The 19,019-nt window shown below is 40.8% G+C and overlaps 1 protein-coding gene across 4 annotated transcripts in view; it reads left to right on the forward strand.

Moving 5' to 3' along the window:
* Window positions 1-19,019, forward strand: part of kif20bb (kinesin family member 20Bb) — a 141,077-nt gene that overhangs the window by 83,770 nt on the left and 38,288 nt on the right. For all 4 annotated transcript variants that reach the window (XM_085994828.1, XM_085994831.1, XM_085994832.1 and 1 more), the window contains exons 19-21: window positions 1,291-1,444; window positions 2,452-3,670; window positions 14,208-14,346. In XM_085994828.1, the coding sequence (XP_085850954.1) occupies window positions 1,291-1,444; window positions 2,452-3,670; window positions 14,208-14,346 (1,512 nt within the window). The remainder of the gene's footprint in view (window positions 1-1,290; window positions 1,445-2,451; window positions 3,671-14,207; window positions 14,347-19,019) is intronic.

Raw genomic sequence — 19,019 nt, forward strand, 5'->3', positions numbered from 1 at the left:
CTCTGAGCTCAGTCTTCAGATTGATTCACCCTCCGAATCTGAATCTGCGTTAAAGTACACTACCGTATATACCTTAACTGCTTACAAGTTTCTTATCAAAATGTCCTTTAATAACATGCTCAACATGACATCATCATGCCTTGTTTGCATGCAACTTTACATTTGAGCTACAGTGTACATGATCAATTTATGATTTGCAATGATCCTATTGACATGGATGAAGATGACTCAACCTTCCATCATCCTGTTTTCAACTTTCTTAATTTGGCGAAAGTAACCAAGGTCCACATATCTTTTCTCGAGGTTGCCAGGCCAATCTCAAATTTTAATGAGGTTAGAGACTCTCAGTACCATGTATGAATGTTACTAAGGTTCAGTAAATGATGATGCCAAGTGGGATATGCCTCTCCTTGCAGGGGAAACAAAATGGTGACTTACCGAACAATGGAGCCTCTGCTGTGTCTTTTTTTAACCGGAGCCACCATTCTGAATTTAAAGCCTTTTCACCCATGCCTCCTTACCATCTCCCTTCCGAAAAGTCGTGCTGTCTCCCTCTTGTAATTCCATATTTCTTCAGATGATTTATTACTCTTGCTTCAGGACACCCTCCAGTACTTTCTCTCTCTGGGTATCAGAATGGCCGGCCTATAGTTCCCTATATGTATGGTCTTCCTCTTTTTTTTGAGTGTTGGCTAACCTCCGCATGCATCTCTACCTCAATGGGTTTGGAGCTTCTTCTTTTGCCTTTTTATTACATTGTAACCGCTTAGTTTGTTATTGCTGTGCAACAAGGTGGAATTTTAGAACAAAGCATTTTGTGCATTAGGAGCTAGGGAAAACCATATGCTTGCATGGCTTAAGAAAGGGTGTCTTCAAAGCTGTCTAAAATTGTTTCAGCCTATTCTCCGGAGACTAAACTACATTTAAAGAATAATAATTGTGCCCCTTAACTAATTTACTATTCTGACTGTCTTTTGACAAAACAAGTCAACACAAAAATAGCTTATTGAAGCTTACTAGTGATTCTTTGCCATCCTCAAGTGAAATCAAAATTCAGTTTCAAATTAGAGCTCTGCCTTTTTCCATTTCTAATCACCTGTTTTGTGAGTAATTGCCTGTGATTTTTCTTTTGCTGAGCTAGACCTTTGCCCTTCATGCGATTTAAAAATAATCTTTTGCCTGCGTCAACCTCCTAATCAAAACTTATTTTGGCTTTTCCTCTTAATTTTTTCACTTTGTGCCCGTTATAGTATAGAAACTGCATGTGTGTTTTTTTCTTGTTGCTTCTAGGAGAAGACTATAGAAAATATTCAAGAAATGTTGGAAACACGTGGGGTAACTGAGGATCCATGCACTAAACCAATGAAAAATCTTTCAACTACTAATAGAAAACGTACTTGTGAAAATTGTGATGAACAGGAAGACCAGCCACCTTCCAAGAAAGGTACCACTTTCCCTTGCATTAAAATGATCAGACGCAAGCCGGTACAAAGGAATGATGGTAAAGCAGCTCGTAAATTTCTCAAGCCGAAGAGGAGCAATGGTTTAAGTAAATCTACAAATATAAGTTTATAAATTCCATTCTTTTCATGAACTGTTTCTGAAGAACTTGCATACATACTGTATTCCACTGAATGTACATAAATGTGAAATCCACTGAGAGGTTTTATTGTTTGCATTTGCAAAAGTAGCCCTTCTCATGAGTTGTACAGACCAAGCTCACTTGGCTAATTAATAAACTATGCCATCCTATTGTGTATCTTCTCTGTACCAGGCATTTCAGGTTAATGTAGTGTGTAATAATATAATTAATTGCTCTTTGTAGACTGACCAGTTGTCCCATAAAAATGCTACACAACACATTTTTGAAGTGCCATGATGGATTTGCATGGTATTAATTTCTGTATGTTATTGCGGTGATGAGCAGGCTGGCAACATGTGGTTGATTACTCCGAACATGGGCATTTGAAAGAACCATATTGTTTATGTTCTACTTGTGCGCCTTGCAATACGTTCTGGTCATTGTACAGTTTTATTTTAGAAAACTTTTCTCTTCCTATACAACAAAAAAATACAGTAATATAATGAAATAACAAATTCAAAAAACAGTCTAGAATACAAAATTCTGAAGATAGTGTGTTCTTGGCATGTGGCATGCTTATCCTAGAAATCTGCATCCCCTTGCATGTCCCATTAGGTGTGGACCTTCATTTGAAAACCTGTGGGTTAACTAAACTTTAGCAAAGCAATGTGTGCATATTGTTTAAGTGTACTTTTCAAAGCCTTTTTTCACATTAAAATTTTGTATTTTATGAATTTGAAACTTACCATCCCATGTGATGTACTTTTTATTTGCTGTTTGGTAGCCAAGCACACACTTCTATCTGCTTCTGGAAATTCTTTTAACAAATAAAAGTTCCTTGAACTTTTATTGTGTTTTTCTTTTTATAGGTCCATTTAACAAAGAGGCATACAACTGCACCAGCATGAAAACTCTGGAAGAGAAGGTTGAAGGAATGAGAAAGGAACTATCTGATAAAGAGAGAGTGACGACATTAAAAGGAGAAATACAGTCTTTAGAAAGCCAGTTAGCTTTAGCCAAAGAGAATCTTGACAATGAGAGAATCTCAAAGGAAGGGCTGAGTAAACAGGTAGAAAGGCTTCAATTAGAACTAGCTTCTTCGGCTGAGACCGCTTTGAAACTAACTGAAGAGATTGCAAACCAAAATTCTAATTATGAAAAGTTTGAGCTTAAATTTGAGAAGGAATTGAATGAGCAACAATCTGAAAAAACTAAACTGCTCCAGCTAGAGATAGAATTAGGTAAGCAAGAAATAGCACAGAGAGAACAGCAAAATAAAGCATTAGAAGATAAAATAAGCAAGCTAAATGATTTCCAGAAAGAATTTGAATTGTGCGCTGTGGAACTGAAAAACACCATGGATCTCCTGGAAAACGCAGATAGAGAGTCTCTGAAGAAAATGACAGAAATTGAATCTCTGCAGAGACAACTATCTGTGCTTAGTCAAGAACTAGATAATGCAAAGGATACAGCGCAAAGACGGGACAGTGCTCACTTCCATAAAACGATTGAAACACTCCAGAAGGAGTGTGAGCATATAGTTAAGATGTCATCCCAAAAAAGCCAGCAAATTCAAGAACTAGAAGAAAAGCTCGAGTTCTTGAAGCAAAGAGCAGATCTCCAGGCTGAACGTACTGAACTGAAAGTAAATGAAGCTATAACTCAGGATTTGCTTCAAGAAAAAGATGCCCACCTTCTTCAGTTGAAAGTAACGCTTGAAGAAACTGAAAATAAAATGCAGGCTTTAATACAAAGCAAAGAAAATATTACAGAACTTCAGAAAGAGATTGAAAATTACCAACACACAATAAAAGCTCAAGAGTTGGAAATCTCAAAAAATAAAGGCAATTTAACCAGATTTGAAGAGCAATTGAAAGAGAGAGAGCACCTCATTGTCGATTTGCAAAATAATTTAAAATACACGGAAAAGAAATTTCATGACTCAGAAAAATGCATTGGTGATCTGAAACTACAGGAAATGAGATTTGAGAAAGAAATCAGACAGGCCCAAAATGCTCGGGATGTTGCAATGGAAACTCTATCCAAGAAGGAAGGAGAACTGGAATGTAAACATTTAGAATTTCTTCAGTAAGTACTCTGAAATGCATTACTTGATGGTGCAAATATGGTATTCGTAACTCTGCAGTACTATTTGCAGATGGTGACTCTGAAAACGCCAAGCTTTGCTTATTGATGAATGCAAGACGGCAAGGTGTATATTACTCTGATATTGCAATATATTCTTTTCAATCATGCCATCTTTTAAAATCACTAAACTTAAAAGTGTGACTTAATCCATCTTACCCATTTAATTTTTGCATCTACTGTAATTTTCAAAATTTGATTTTTTTATAGATCTGATCTCTTCCTAACCTTAGAGTCATTGAGTCATAACGACACAGAAGGAGGCCATTTGGCCTATCAAGTCCGTGCCAGCTCTCTGCAGAGCAATCGAGTCAGTCTCATTCCCCTGCTCTATTCCCGTAGCCCTGCAAATTCATTTCCCTCCAGTGCCCCTTGAAAACATTGCGTGTGTCCGCTTCCACTACTTCCGTCGGCAGCGAGTTCCAGGTCCTCACCACTCGCGTTAAAAAAATTTTTAAAAAATAAATAAATAAATAAATAAAAATTCCCCCACATGCCGAAAACCTTAAATCTGTGTCCCCTAGTCCTTGTACCATCAACTAGTGGGAACAACCTTTCCCCGTCTAGCCTATCCAAACCCGTCATAATCTTGTACACCTCTATCAAATCACCTCTCAACCTCCTTTGCTCTAATGAAAACAAATCCAGCTTCTCCAACCTGTCCTTGTAGCTTGGATCCCCATCCCAAGAACCATTCTGGTAAATCTCCTCCTCTGCACCCTCTCAAGGGCCTTTACATCCTTCCTAAAGTGTGGTGACCAGACCTGGACTCAATACTCCAGTTGTAGCCTAACCGGCGCTTTATAAAGGTTCAACATAACTTCTCTACTTTTGTACTCCATACCTCTATTTATGAAACATAAGAACATAAGAAATACGAGTAGGCCAATTGGCCCCTCGAGCCTGCTCCGCCATTCAATAAGATCACGGCTGATCTGATCCTAACCGCCAATCCACTATGACAGGACTATCTCCTGAATCTAACAGAATTAGACACGCGAAACAGGAGCAGGATCAGGCGACACGGCCCCTGGGCCCGCTCCGCTACCCACAGGGCCATGACCGATCCGCACCTAAACTCATGTCCAAATTCCTGCCCGCTCCCCGTAACCCTTAATTCCCTTTTCTCCTAGGAAACTCTCTATTTCTGTTTTAAATTTATGTAATGATGTAGCTTCGACAGCTTTTTGGGGCAGCATATTCCATGGACCTACCACCCTCTGAGTGAAGTAGTTCCTCCTCATCTCAGTTTTGAAAGAGCAGCCCCTTATTCTAAGACTATGCCCCCTAGTTCTAGTTTCACCCATCATCTGGAACATCCTCCCCGCATCCACCCGATCCAACCCCTTCACAATCTTATATGTTTCAATAAGATCGCCTCTCATTCTTCTGAACTCCAATGAGTAGAGTCCCAATCTACTCAACCTCTCCTCATATGTCCATCCCCTCATCCCCGGGATTAACCGAGTGAACCTTCTTTGTACTGACTCGAGAGCAAGTATGTCTTTTCTTAAGTATGGACACCAAAACTGTATGCAGTATTCCAGGTGCGGTCTCACCAATACCTTGTACAACTGAAGCAATACCTCCCTATTTTTATATTCTATCCCCCTAGCAATGAAAGCCAACATTCCATTGGCCTTCTTAATCACTTGCTGCACCTGCATACTAACCTTTTGAGTTTCGTGCACCAGGACCCCCAGATCCCTTTGTACTTCAGTACTTTCCAGTTTCTTGCCATTAAGATAATAACTTGCTCTACGATTTTTCCTGCCAAAGTGCATAACCTCACACTTTCCAGTATTGTATTCCATCTGCCAAGTCTCTGCCCACTTACTTAGCCTGTCTATGTCCCCTTGCAGGTTTTTTATGTCCTCCTCACTCACTACTTTCCCTCCCATCTTAGTATCATCTGCAAACTTTGATATGTTACACTCGGTCCCCTCCTCCAAATCGTTAATATAGATTGTAAAGAGTTGGGGACCCAGCACTGACCCCTGCGGAACACCACTGGTTACTGATTGCCAGTCTGAGAATGAACCATTTATCCCAACTCTCTGCCTTCTGTTAGATAGCCAATCCTCTATCCATGCCAGAATATTACCCCCAATCCCGTGATTTTTTATCTTAAGCAATAATCTTTTGTGTGGCACCTTGTCAAATGCCTTTTGGAAGTCTAAATACACTACGTCCACTGGTTCACCTTTATCCACCCTGTATGTTACTTCCTCAAAGAACTCCAGCAAATTTGTCAAACATGACTTCCCCTTCATAAGACCATGCTGACTTTGTCTTATTAAACTATGATTATCCAAATGTCCTGTTACTGTCTCCTTAATAATGGACTCCAAAATTTTACCTACCACAGATGTTAGGCTAACCGGTCTATAGTTTCCAGCCTTCTGTCTACTGCCCTTTTTAAATAAGGGTGTTACATTAGCAGTTTTCCAGTCTGCTGGGACCTTTGCTGAGTCCAGGGAGTTTTGGAAGATTATTACCAATGCATCCACAATCCCTACCGCCACTTCCCTCAAGACCCTAGGATGTAAGCCATCAGGTCCAGGTGATTTATCCGCCTTGAGTCCCATTATTTTACCGAGTACCACTTCCTTAGTGATTTTGATCGTGTTTAGCTCCTCCCCCCCCCCCCCCCCCCCCCCCTATAGCCCCCTGCTTGTCCAGTGTTGGGATATTCTTAGTGTCTTCTACTGTAAAGACTGATGTAAAATATTCATTCAGTGTTTTTGCCATCTCCATATTTCCCACCATTAATTTCCCGGTCTCATCCTCTAAGGGACCAACATTTACTTTAGCCACCCTTTTTCTTTTTATATAACTATAAAAACTCTTACTATCTGTTTTTATATTTTTTGCTAATTTACTTTCATAATCTATCTTCCCTTTCCTAATCAATCTTTTTGTTATTTTTTGCTGTCTTTTAAAGTTTTCCCAATCCTCTATTCTCCCACTAGATTTGGCTACCTTTTATATGCCCTTGTTTTTAGTTGAATACTATCCTTAATTTCTTTACTTAGCCACGGATGGCTGTCTTTTCTTTTACACCCTTTTCTTCTCAGTGGAATATACTTTTTTTGGAAGTTGTAAAATAACTCCTTAAATGTACACCACTGATCATGTATCGTCTTACCCTTTAATCTATTTTCCCAATCCACTTTGCTCAATTCTGCTCTCATACCTTCATAGTCTCCTTTATTCAAGCTTAGCACGCTTGTTTGAGATACAACCTCCTCACCCTCTAATTGAACATGGAATTCAACCATGTTATGGTCACTCATTCCAAGGGGATCCTTTACTAGGACATTTTTAATTAATCCTGTCTCGTTACACAGGACCAGATCTAAGGTTGCTTGCCCCCCTGGTCGGTTCAGTTACATACTGCTCAAGAAACCCATCCCTAATACACTCAATGAACTCATCCTCAAGGCAGCCCTGCCCAATTTGATTTGTCCAGTTAATATGATAGTTAAAATCCCCCATAATTATAGATGTTCCCTTATTACAAGCCTCAACTATTTCCTGATTGATACTCCGTCCAACCGAGTTGCAACTGTTCGGAGGCCTATAGACTACGCCCACTAGTGTTTTTTTCCCCTTATTATTCCTTATCTCCACCCAAACTGTTTCATTATCCTGATCCTTTGACCCAATATCATTTCTCTGTATTACAGTGATTCCTTCCTTTATTAACATAGCCACCCCACCTCCCCTTCCTTCTTGCCTGTCCTTCCTGATCGTTAAATAACCTGGTATGTTTAATTCCCAGGCATTGTCACCCTGCAGCCATGTTTCTGTAATGGCCACAAGATCATACCCATATGTAGCTATTTGTGCCATTAACGCATCTACTTTGTTACGAATGCTACGTGCATTCAGATAAAGAACTTTCAAATATGTTTTTTGACACTTGGTTCCTGCTTTTGCCCTTTTTATTACTTTACCTTTTACTCCATACCTTCTGCCCCTTCCTGACACGCTCTGGTTTTTCATTTCCCCACTGCTACCTAAGTCTATGACCTTCTCTGTTGTCATTTTTATTATTTGTTCTCTAGGAACCTCCCCCCCACTAGTTAGTTTAAAGCCCTCTCTACAGCCCTAGTTATATGATCCGCCAGGACCCTAGTCCCAGCACTGGCCAAGTGAAGCCCGTCCCAACGGAACAGCGCCCTCCTGCCCCAGTACTGGTGCCAGTGTCCCAGGAAGCAAAACCCATTTCTCCCACACCAGTCTTTGAGCCACGCATTTAACTCTGATTTTATTTGTCCTAGCCAAATTCGCTCGTGGCTCAGGTAATAATCCAGAGATTATTACCCTTGAGGTTCTGTTTTTTAATTTGACCCCTAGCTGCTCATACTCCTTTAACAGAACCGGCTTCCTAGTCCTATCTATGTCGTTTGTACCAACATGGACCACGACGACTGGATCCACCCCCTCCCACTGCAAGTTTCTTTCCAGCCCAGAGGAGATGTCCTTAACCCTGGCACCGGGTAGGCAACAGAGCCTATGGGACTCTCGCTCTTGGCTGCAGAGAACTCTATCTATCCCCCTAATAATACTATCCCCTACCACTACAACATTTCTATTTACTCCCCCCCTCTTGAATGGCCCCCCGTTCCACGGTGCTGTGGCCAGGTTGCTCATCCTCCCTGCAGCCCCTGCTCCCGTCCCCACAGGGTGTAAGAACCTCGAACCTGTTGGCCAAGAGCAAGGGCTGCGGCTCCTCCAACACTACCTCCTGGTTCCCTGTACCTGCCTCACTCGTAGTCGCACCGTCCTGACCCTGGCCATGGGCTACATCTGAATTAATTAACTTCATAGGTGTGACCACCTCCTGATACAGAGTCCAGGTACTTCTCCCCCTCCCTGATGTGTCGCAGTATCTGAAGCTCAGACTCCAGCTCATCAACACGGAGCTGGAGATCCTGTAGCAGCAGACACTTGTCACAGATGTACTCACCGTTAGCCTCAATGGGGTCTACCGGCTCCCACATCTCGTAACAGTAACACATCACCTGCTCCATTCTATGTAATTAAATTTTTAAAAATTTATTGTTAGTTATGGACAACCTCTTCCCGATTATAGATGCTAGTATCCCCTTTAATTAATTGGATTTAAATTAAATCAATCCCTCTAATTACACCAGTTAAATGGTTTACCAACTGTCTCCACTACAGCACAGAGACCCTAGAAAAAAACAGCAGAATTTAAGATTGTAATAAAAAGAAGAAATACTCTCCAACCAATCACTTACCTCCTTCCTGGTGACGTCACACTTCGATTACTTTTTACCTCTCTCCCCTGCTGTTGAATTGGTATGCCTCGCCTCGCCCCTCCTTTTAAAGTTGCCGCGCTGCCTCTACCTCACGCAGGTCCGCTCTGGTCGGGCGTCGCTGCTCACTGCATATGCTTTGCTAACCACTCTCTCAATATGTCCTGCCACCTTCAGGGACCTATGCGCGTTAACTCCCAGGTCCCTCGGTCCCGGCACACTCTTTAAAACTGTGCCATTAAGTGTATATTGCCTCTACTTGTTCCTCCTGCCAAAATGCATCACTTCACACTTCTCTATTAAATTCCATCTGCCCATTCTGCTAGCCTTTCTATGTCCTGTTGCGGTTGATTGGTATCAGCCTCACTGTTTGCCACACCCCCAGGTTTGGTGTCATTAGCAAATCTACTTTGTATTCCAATATCCAGGCCATTTATTTAAAAAAAAAAAAAAAAAAAGCAGTGGCCCCAGCACTGACCCTCGGGGAACACCACTGTCTACCATCCTCCAGTCTGAAAAATGGCCATTTACCACAACTTGCTGTTTTCTTTATTCCTAATCCAAGGTGCCACCTATTCATGAGCCTCAATTTTGTTAACCAGCCTTCTATGTGGTACTTTGTCAAATGCCTTCCTAAAATCCATGTAGACAACGTCCATTGATCCTCCCTGATACTTGATCAAAAAATTCAATTAGATTAGTCAAACGTGATCTGCCTTTTACAAATCCGTGTTGGCTCTCCTTAAATATCTGAAACTTCTCCAAGTGCCTGTTAATTTTTCTTGTGATTATTGTTTCTAAAACTTTACCCACCACTGATTTTAAACTGACCGGCCTGTAGCTACTAGGATTGTCCTTGCACCCTTTCTTGAACAATGGTGTCACATTTACCACTTTCCAATCCTCGCATCTAGGGAAGATTGGAAAATTATGGCAATCTTGCTAGCACTGACTTGGTGAACTCAATAGTCTACGCAGTTAAGCAATCGCAACGGGCACCTTGCAAAACACTACAATCTATTTTTTTTTAAACTAAAGTTCTTAAGATTTGTGAGAAATGTTGTGGTTATATTTTCCACTGATTCCTGAAAACAGACCTTGGTTTAACTGCTTTTGTAGCAACTGATCCTTCAATGGTTTACTTTTGGAATATGTTTTTGTCCCTCTCCGCCCTGCTGGCTTGCAAATTTGACCTTTTCATAGTTTAAGAAGTCTTGTGGTTTTGTATGACCTCTAGCTTGATGCATTCTGATTTGGTTTATGATAAAGACTGTACAAGACTGAATCTTGTACTTTTCTCCTGAATGGTCAACATTTCTAAGTACAATGATTACAATTGGAATTGCTGTTGTGTGACTAACCAGAAAAATTGTAAGAAGGGGAGATCAACTTTACCAACGGATCCTTCGCTTGAACAAAGTTTGTGAAGCTTGTGCTTGTACCTTTTTTTAAAAACGAGTATGGGAAGGTGACTTTCAACTTGCAAAGCATTGATGTCAACAACATTGATAAAATGGCGAGTGCTGTGATCTGTAATACTTAAATATGAACAATGCAAAACCTATGTGTGACAATCTTGGTCTTCCATATGTCCACAAACATATATCTTGAATAAGAATAGAAAATCGGAGAAGTTAAGTGAAACCTATTCCAGTCAGGTTCTGTTCCCATAATTTTAAAAAGAATTGTAATGCTCTTTTTAACTATTGATCAGTTTGTTCCTACACAGAGTCACCCAGTGGTAGATACTTCCCAGGAAGGATAAAGTAAGACAAACAATACTGAAGATAATAGTGAGGAATAAAAAAGTGTACTAGGCTAGTGAAATGGGAGATTAGAAGGCCTAAAAGGAAATATGAAAAAAAGGCTAGCAATAGTATAAAAGGAAATAGTAACCGCTTATATTCGCTTATTCAAAAGTTTTTTTTAAAAAGTAGGGAATGTACGACCACGGATGAAGGATTTATGGCAGATACACTAAATATTTTACATCAGTTTTTACAATTGATCAGGGAAATGAGAACATTGTTATGCTAAAGGAAGATATAGAACAATTGATAGAAATGACTGCAGAAAACAATTTAGTTCTGAAGAAATTAGCAGATCTCAATATGGATCTGTCACATGGCCCTATTGGCATACACTCTAGGTGTTGAAACAATGGGCCAGAAATTCGGGTCGGAGGCTTCCCGCGGGCGCAAGCCCCCAACCTGCACTTGCATAGCGCGCCTGCCGTTGTGCTGTGGGCCCGCGTGGGATTCCAATCCTGGGCCGCCTCCAGCTGCCGGTGTGCAGTGCTCGCGTATCCCAGCGGCGAAGTTAGTTCGCAGCGTCCCCTGGGATCACGTGGGCCATGGCGAGCCAATTAAAACTTCAAATAAATTTAAATCACATTTTTAAAAACTATAAATTGCATAACTATTTTAAACAAATTTAAATTTTTGAAAAAATGTATTCGTTTTTAACGGGGCTAAAAATAAACTTACCTTTAAAGTATTTTAAAATGATAAACCTGTGGAAAAAATGTTTTAATTTTACTTAATTAACCTCTTGCCTTAAGAGATTAGCGTGTAATATTAAGGCACATGGGATTGGGGGCAAGGTATTGACTTGGATAGAGAACTGGTTGGCAGACAGAAAGCAAAGAGTTGGAATAAACGGGTCTTTTTTCAAGTGGCAGGCCGTGACTAGTGGGATACCGCAGGGATCGGTCCTTGGACCCCAGCTATTCACAATATATATTAATGATCTAGACGAGGGAACTAGGTGTAATATCTCCAAATTTGCAGACGACAAAAAGCTGGGTGGGCGTGTGTGCTGTGAGGAGGATGCCAAGAAACTCCAGGATGATTTGGATAGGTTGGGTGATTGGGCAAAAGCATGGCAGATGCAATATAACATGGATAAATGCAAGGTTATCCACTTTGGTGTCAAAAACAGGAAGGCAGATTATTATCTGAATGGCAATAGATTGGGAGATGGGGAAATGCAACTTGACCTGGGCGTCCTTGTGCACCAGTCGGTGAAAGTAAGCATGCAGGTGCAGCAGGCGGTTAAGAAGGCAAATGGTATGTTGGCCTTTGTAGCAAGAGGGTTTGAGTACAGGAACAAGGATGTCTTGCTGCAGTTGTACAGGGCCTTGGTGAGACCACACCTTGAGTATTGTGTGCAGCTTTGGCCGCCTTATCTGAGGAAGGATGTTCTTGTCATGGAAGGAAGTGCAGTGAAGATTCACCAGGCTGATACCTGGGATGGCAGGAATGACGTATGAGGAGAGATTGGGTCGATTGGGCTTGTACTAGCTGGAGTTTAGAAGAATGAGGGGATCTCATCGAAACTTATAAAATTATAACGGGACTAGACAGACTAGATGCTGGAAGGATGTTCCCGATGGTCGGGGAGTCCAGAACCAGGGGTTAGTCTAAGGATAAGGGGTAAGCCATTTAGGACAAAGATGAGGAGGAATTTCTTCACCCAGAGAGTGGTAAACCTGTGGAATTCTCTACCACAGAAGGCAGTAGAGGCCAATTCATTAAATATATTCAAGAAGGAGTTGGATGTATTTCTTAAGGCTAAAGGGATATAGAGAGAAGGCAGAAACAGGGTACTGAATTTGGATGATCAGCCCTGATCTCCTTGAATGGCGGAGCAGGCTCGAGGGGCCAAATGGCCTACTCCTGCTCCTATCTTCTATGTTTCTATGTAAAAGCAGGCCTTGCATTTGCTTTTATCACGTGCAGCTGCTAGGGACTTACCGCACGGAGAAACCTGTTTTTAAAAAAAAAAAAAAAAAAAAAAAAAAAATCTGAAGTTCCAGGTCTATGCGCTGCCTCTCCAGCGCACGCGTCTGACCTCCGAACCCCTTCCTTCAAGGGGACGGAAGTTTCGGTTTGCAGTGCATGCACGAAACCGGCACTTCCATTGGCCTTCCGGGTGAGTACACAGCGCGTACTCACCAGTGGGGACCCGAATTTCTGGCCCAATCAGAGACAAGATGGCCAGGGCCTGGCCACGGTTTGTCAAATCTCATGCAAATTGTTCTGTGGGATGAGAGTAATAAAGAGACTTACATTTAGTGTCAGCATAGATTTTTGTGTTCCAGTCTTGAGTGGGACTTGAACCCACAACCTTGTGACTCAACGACGAGAGTGCTACCAACTGAGCCACAGCTGACACTGTAACACTCTTGTTTAAGGAGAGAGTAAAATGCACTGGGTAACTATAGACTAGTTAGTTTAATGTCATTTGTGGAAAATCTTAGAATCCATAAATAGAGATAAAATTAGTAAGCATTTACAATTGCATGGGTTAATCAAGGACAGCCAGCATGGATTTGTTGAAAGCAAGTTGCGCTTAACAATTTTTTTTTTTTTTTTTTTAAATAGTGACCAATTTGGATAGATAAAGGGAATATAGTTGTAGTGTACATGTTTCTTGAGAAGGAATTCCATAAGATGTCCCGAGGCTTGTTACAGGCCTATGGTATATGAGGAAATGTAGCAGCATGGATAAAAGGTTGGTTGGAAATAGTTAAGGTAAATGGATACTGCTCAAACTGGAGGAGTGTTTGAAGTGGTGCCCTAGGGGTCAGTGCTGGGTCCATTTTTGTTCCCTGTGTATATAGATGATTTGGACTTTGGCCTTGGGAGCACAATCTCAGAATTTGCTGATAACAGAAAAGTAAGATGTTGTGACCAAGAGAACAAACAAGTTGGTGGAAAAGGCAGAACGGGACCTCGGTATAGGGTCTTGTCTCATCCAAAATCCAAACTCTCCAACAATATAGCAGCACTCCTGTTCTGCACTGAAGTGTCAACTTGGATTATTTTCAAGTCCTTGGACTGCGTTTTAGAAACCACAACCTTTTGACTCTGGTAAGAGTGCTACCACTGATTATCCTGACACTTCATGTCAAATTTGCATTATTGGGCATAAATTCAGAAGCAAACTTGCAGTATAATAGCTTAATATGAATAATGCCTATATTGCAATTTATATTGTTCCTTGACAAACTGGGGTATGTCTACACTCGCATTGTACAAATATCCGGAGCAGGCATGTAATTAAGCTCAGGATGGATTGGGCTATGTCTAATATCCTGCTCTTCGCTGTTTCCACAGGTTTATTTTTCCCTTTGAACAAATTTTCTTACCAAGTTTAACTTTTGTGTTTGTGTTTTTGTTGTATCAAAGGCTAAGGAATGAACTTTCTGATAATGCTTCAAAATGTCAAATATTGACAGTAGACCTGCAGAGGAAAGATGATGAGTACAGTGAACTCAAGGAAAAATACGTAGATGCCAAGAAACAGATGCAACAGGTAGAGAACGAGGTGAGTCATATGGTTAAAATAAATAAATGCTGCAAACCTGAAATATAAACAGAAAATGTTGAAAATGCATAGCAGGTTTCTGTAAAGAGAAAAGATCACTCAATGTGTTGTGTGGAAGAGTTCCTTAATGGAGCTGAACAGCAATAAAAGGGGGGGGGAGGGGGAGAATGGGTTGAATGGCCACACAGATTTTGACTTTAAATTTGTGTAAATTACAACATAACTTTATATTTGTAAATCAAGAAATTAGTCGTGATTTTATTTAGTTACCATGAGATTCTCTTGCACCAGTTCCTTTCTGTGAATTATACCTGCAGTAGTGTTACTTCAATTCAATGTTGCTATGTCTATTGTGGCTAGTTCTGTAGAAGTTTGGCTTTAGCAGTTAGTTAATTTAAGTAGTAACTAGTTGATTCTCTCGTGGCTTTGCCCTTGGATCTGAAAAATTAATATAACAGTCTCCCATTTTTTAATTCTTTGTCTCACGTTTTGTGTCTCATTCTCACACTTAGACAAACTATTAGGTGTGGGAATCTGCCATGTGCAGTGAAGACAACTACTTGTATTCTGAAACTAGGTAGTTTCATCTAGGCCAAGAGATCACTGCCTGCTAGAACACTAAATAGGTGGACTGTTTTAAATTTCTCAGGAAATCAAAAATCACAGATATAGCAATAAAATCTAAATATTAAATAGAACATACAAACCAGGTTATGGCTCCCAGTTTCAGCCAGCAGTTTGTCATTCAATTTTGTAAACATTAATATTATTTCCCTCATAGCTGGAGGAATAAATTACAATGTTTTGAGCAAAAATATGAATGATTTCTTTTATATTCCAGATAAGGAGCTAATGCAGTCAGTCCCTCTGAAGGGATTCTTTCAATTAGAAAGATTGCCTCATTGTTTAGAGAGTGGATTTTTATAGTAAGGACCAAGAACTGTAAAGCTGTAGAAAAGATTAACCTAATCTTTGGTAAATTAAATATCCAATATTTAATATTACTAAAGTTTTGCTTAAATATGTTTGAGGGCTTTATTCAGAGCTCCCCTCCAATTTGATTAACAGTACAGCTCTTCCAGATATCTGTCTTTCCTTTTAACCCTCGTTTTTAGTTCTTGCGTTCTCTCTGATACACCGGGAACTGCAGCTGCTTTAATCATTTAGCATACATTCCAACAGTGACAAAATTTCACTTGTTTGCTGTTGAATGTTGTAACTTATGGTTTACCTTATTTTGATGCGTTTTTATACGCACAAAATGCCAATTCCCTTCACTTCAAATAATGGATTTGCTTGGTTTTTAGTGCTGCCAGTCTTGGGTATATTTCCGTTGCTGGATACAGGAAATATGGCGTTTACAAATGGCAAGTCCTGACATGCTTTGTGAATTGTCAGGTTTGCGGTCAACCACGTACATGGGGCCTGTGAGCACCGATTGCTTGACAAGAGTGGCCTTTGGTGTGTTCTGGGAGTTGTCTATTACCTTAAGCCTCTTCAGCTGACTTGAGAATTCTGGTAAGCCCCATGAACTCAAGATCTAGGCTGCCCAGAGAGGCACAGGTGTATGCTGGAAAACATTTATATACATTTCAAGCACACCGTGCTAATGTGTGGGTAATTTTAAAAATACATATTTTCCAGCCAATTTTTTTGTTTTGTTTTCATTGTTACAAATTTTTTTCCAATACATAGCTTTTCAACTTTAGCGGATGTACTGTCATACCTCTCGCATCGTGTCTGCAGTTCTGTTTGTGTTCAACTATTATTTTGTGCCTCAGCACCTTTTTTCTAGGCGTATCCTTTGCATTTCTTTCAATCTCCCTGTATGGCTTTGCCAGATTTATGTCTTGTCTTTGTTAAAGGCCAGGGTAGCTAGATGCCAGCCAACATTTATAGGGTTGGTGGTAGATACTGGAATCAAGTGGAATAGACTGGCTAGGTAGGGGCTGCTGTAATGTATAAGTGAGTAAAAACCTATATTAAATAACCACTGCACCATTTTTGTAGAATGCTAACAATTCTATTTATACAGAATGCCTCTGCATTTTTTTGTGTTTCTTGCTTCTATTTCCAACTATTGATAATGTAAGAGCAACTGAACACTTTGTTTTGTACCTGCAGGAGTGGGTGGAAGGGGCAATAGCTATGGTTTAAGTCTGAGTAGAGAGAATAGGTTGCTTGGAGGGAGTAGGTGAGTTTGTTTTGTGACTGGAGCGGGTTGTGTCAGGCCTGTGAGCATGCAAGGTAATGCTGCAAACTTGAAGAGTTCAGGGGGGGCTCTTAAGGCATGGGCACATTCAGAAGGGATGCCTGGGATTTGGGAGATATCTGGAGTGGACATGGAATGTGAGCACCTGAGGAAGAGCAGGCACTGGTGAACACTCACAGGGAAGCTGGGGCCAGTGAGCAATCTGGTTGATGTGGTGTGGTATGGGTAAGTGAGCACTTGTGTGCGACTGGAGCTAGTGAACACTTGTGGCTGGGGATGGGTGGAGAAAGGAAAGAAAAGTTAGGCACAGGGTGGACATAGTGCAGTGTAGAATTGTATTGTGTAGTTGAGGAAAGGGATGGATCCAAGAATAGAGCACAAGAGCCCATGCAGTGAGCAGACTGGTGGCAATGAAGTTGGGGTTTGGAATAACTAGGGAGGAAGCAAGTGCGCAAAGCCTGGGCTTGGCATTGTTATCAAGCAGAAGGGAATAGATGAAGTAGACAGTGGGGACTAGAGATCATTGTCGAGGACAACATTAAGTCTCACTTGGGGAAGCATGGGTTAATAAAGGACAGCCAGCATGGATTTGTTCAAGGCAAATTGTGTCTGACTAACCTGATTAAGTTCTTTGATGAAGTAACAGAAGGTTGATGAAGGTAGTGCAGTTATTATAGTGGTCATGGCTAAAGTATTAAATGAGTACTTTGCATCTGTCTTCACAAAGGAAGCAGATGATGTGAAGGTTACACTATAAAAGAGGAAATGGAAGTTATGAACAGGATAGTAACAGATCGAGAAAAGATGTACTAAAAAGATTAACATTACTGAAAGTTAGCAAGTCACCTGGTCCAGATGGATTGCACCCCGGGTTGCTGAAAAAAACAAAGGTAGAAATAGCAACGGCATTGGTCACAATCTTTCAATCCTCATTGGATACAGGAGTAGTACTGGAGGGTTACTAATGTTATACCACTATTCAAGAAAGGGGAGAGAGATGAACCAGGAAACTACAGGCCAGTCAGCCTAACATTGGTGGTGGAGAAGTTGTTGGAAACCATTCTCAGGGACAAAATAAACTTTCATTGGGAAAGGCATGGGATAATCAAGGCGAGCCAGCATGGATTTGTTAAAGGCAAATAGTGTCTGACTAACTTGATTGAATTTTTTGAGGTAACTCAAAAGGTTGATCAAGGTAGTGCAGCAGATGTTGCACATATGGACTTTCAGAAGGCATTTAACAAAGTGCCACACAGGCTTGATAAGATGGAAACCCAAGGAATTAAGGGGAAAGTGGCGGCATGGATATGGAATTGGCTCACTTGCAGAAAGCAGAGAGTGATGGTGGATGGATGTTTTTCAGACTGGGAAGTGGTTGCAGTGGTGGTCCCAAGGATCAGTTTTGGGTCCATTGCTCTTCATTTTTATAAGCGACCTAGACTCTGATGTTGGGAGCAGCATTGTAAAGTTTGCAGATGATACGAAACTTGATAACATAGAGTGATGAGGATAGTTGTAGACTTCAGGATGACATACAGGATGGTGAAATGGGCAGAAGCATGGCAGATGGAGTTCAATGTGGAGACGTGCGAAGTGGTGCATTGTGCAATGCCAGTATACTATAAATGGCACGATTTTGAAAAGTGTAGATGAGTAGAGTGACCTTGGTGTCTCTATACAGAAATCCTTAAACGTGGCAGGGCAAGTTGATCAGGTGGTTAATGTCGTGTATGTACCTTTTTAAGGGGAGAACTACTTTTTACAGCTCCTGTATACTGTAGTACCGGCAGTGACCCCACCTGTATATAAACCCTGAGTAGGGATCTGTACATTTAGTTTTAGAGTAACCCTCATCCAGTAAATACCTGTTGATTGTTCCTGCAGTCTCGTGTCTAGTTATTGAAGGACACACTACATCAAAAATACACGGATCTAACAGTTAAAAAAGCATATGGGTTACTTGGGTTTATAAATAGAGGCATAGAATATAAAAGCGAAGAGTTCATACTAGAACTTTATAAAGCAGTGACAAAGGATCTAGAGGGAGATGAGAATTTTTTTCACTGAGTTGTCGAGATCTGGAACGCTCTACCGGAAAAGGTGGTGGAAGCTGATTCTGTTAGATCCGTGTGTTAATGGAGACACGGAATGCAGGAGTTGATTTAACAAGTGTTTACTGAACAAAGTCTGGAGGTGAACTAACTACACAAGACGCTACACAGGCTTATATACCCGAGTGGTCACTACTGGTACTACAGTATACAGGGGCTTCAAAAACATAGTTCCTCTTAAAGGTACATACACTACAATTCCTCCCCTTTTAGATAAATAGTACATAACATTTTATGTAATCATTAAACAACATTTTTACAAGAATAATAATATACACATTTGCTGAAGTTAATCAATTACAAATTCAGTCTCTCTGGAGGCTTCCTGGCTCGGTCCGGATAACGCCTCG

The sequence above is a fragment of the Somniosus microcephalus genome, chromosome 8 (assembly GCF_052327205.1).
Source record: "Somniosus microcephalus isolate GS21.2 chromosome 8, FLI_Smic_1.0, whole genome shotgun sequence".
Lineage (NCBI taxonomy): Eukaryota > Metazoa > Chordata > Chondrichthyes > Squaliformes > Somniosidae > Somniosus > Somniosus microcephalus.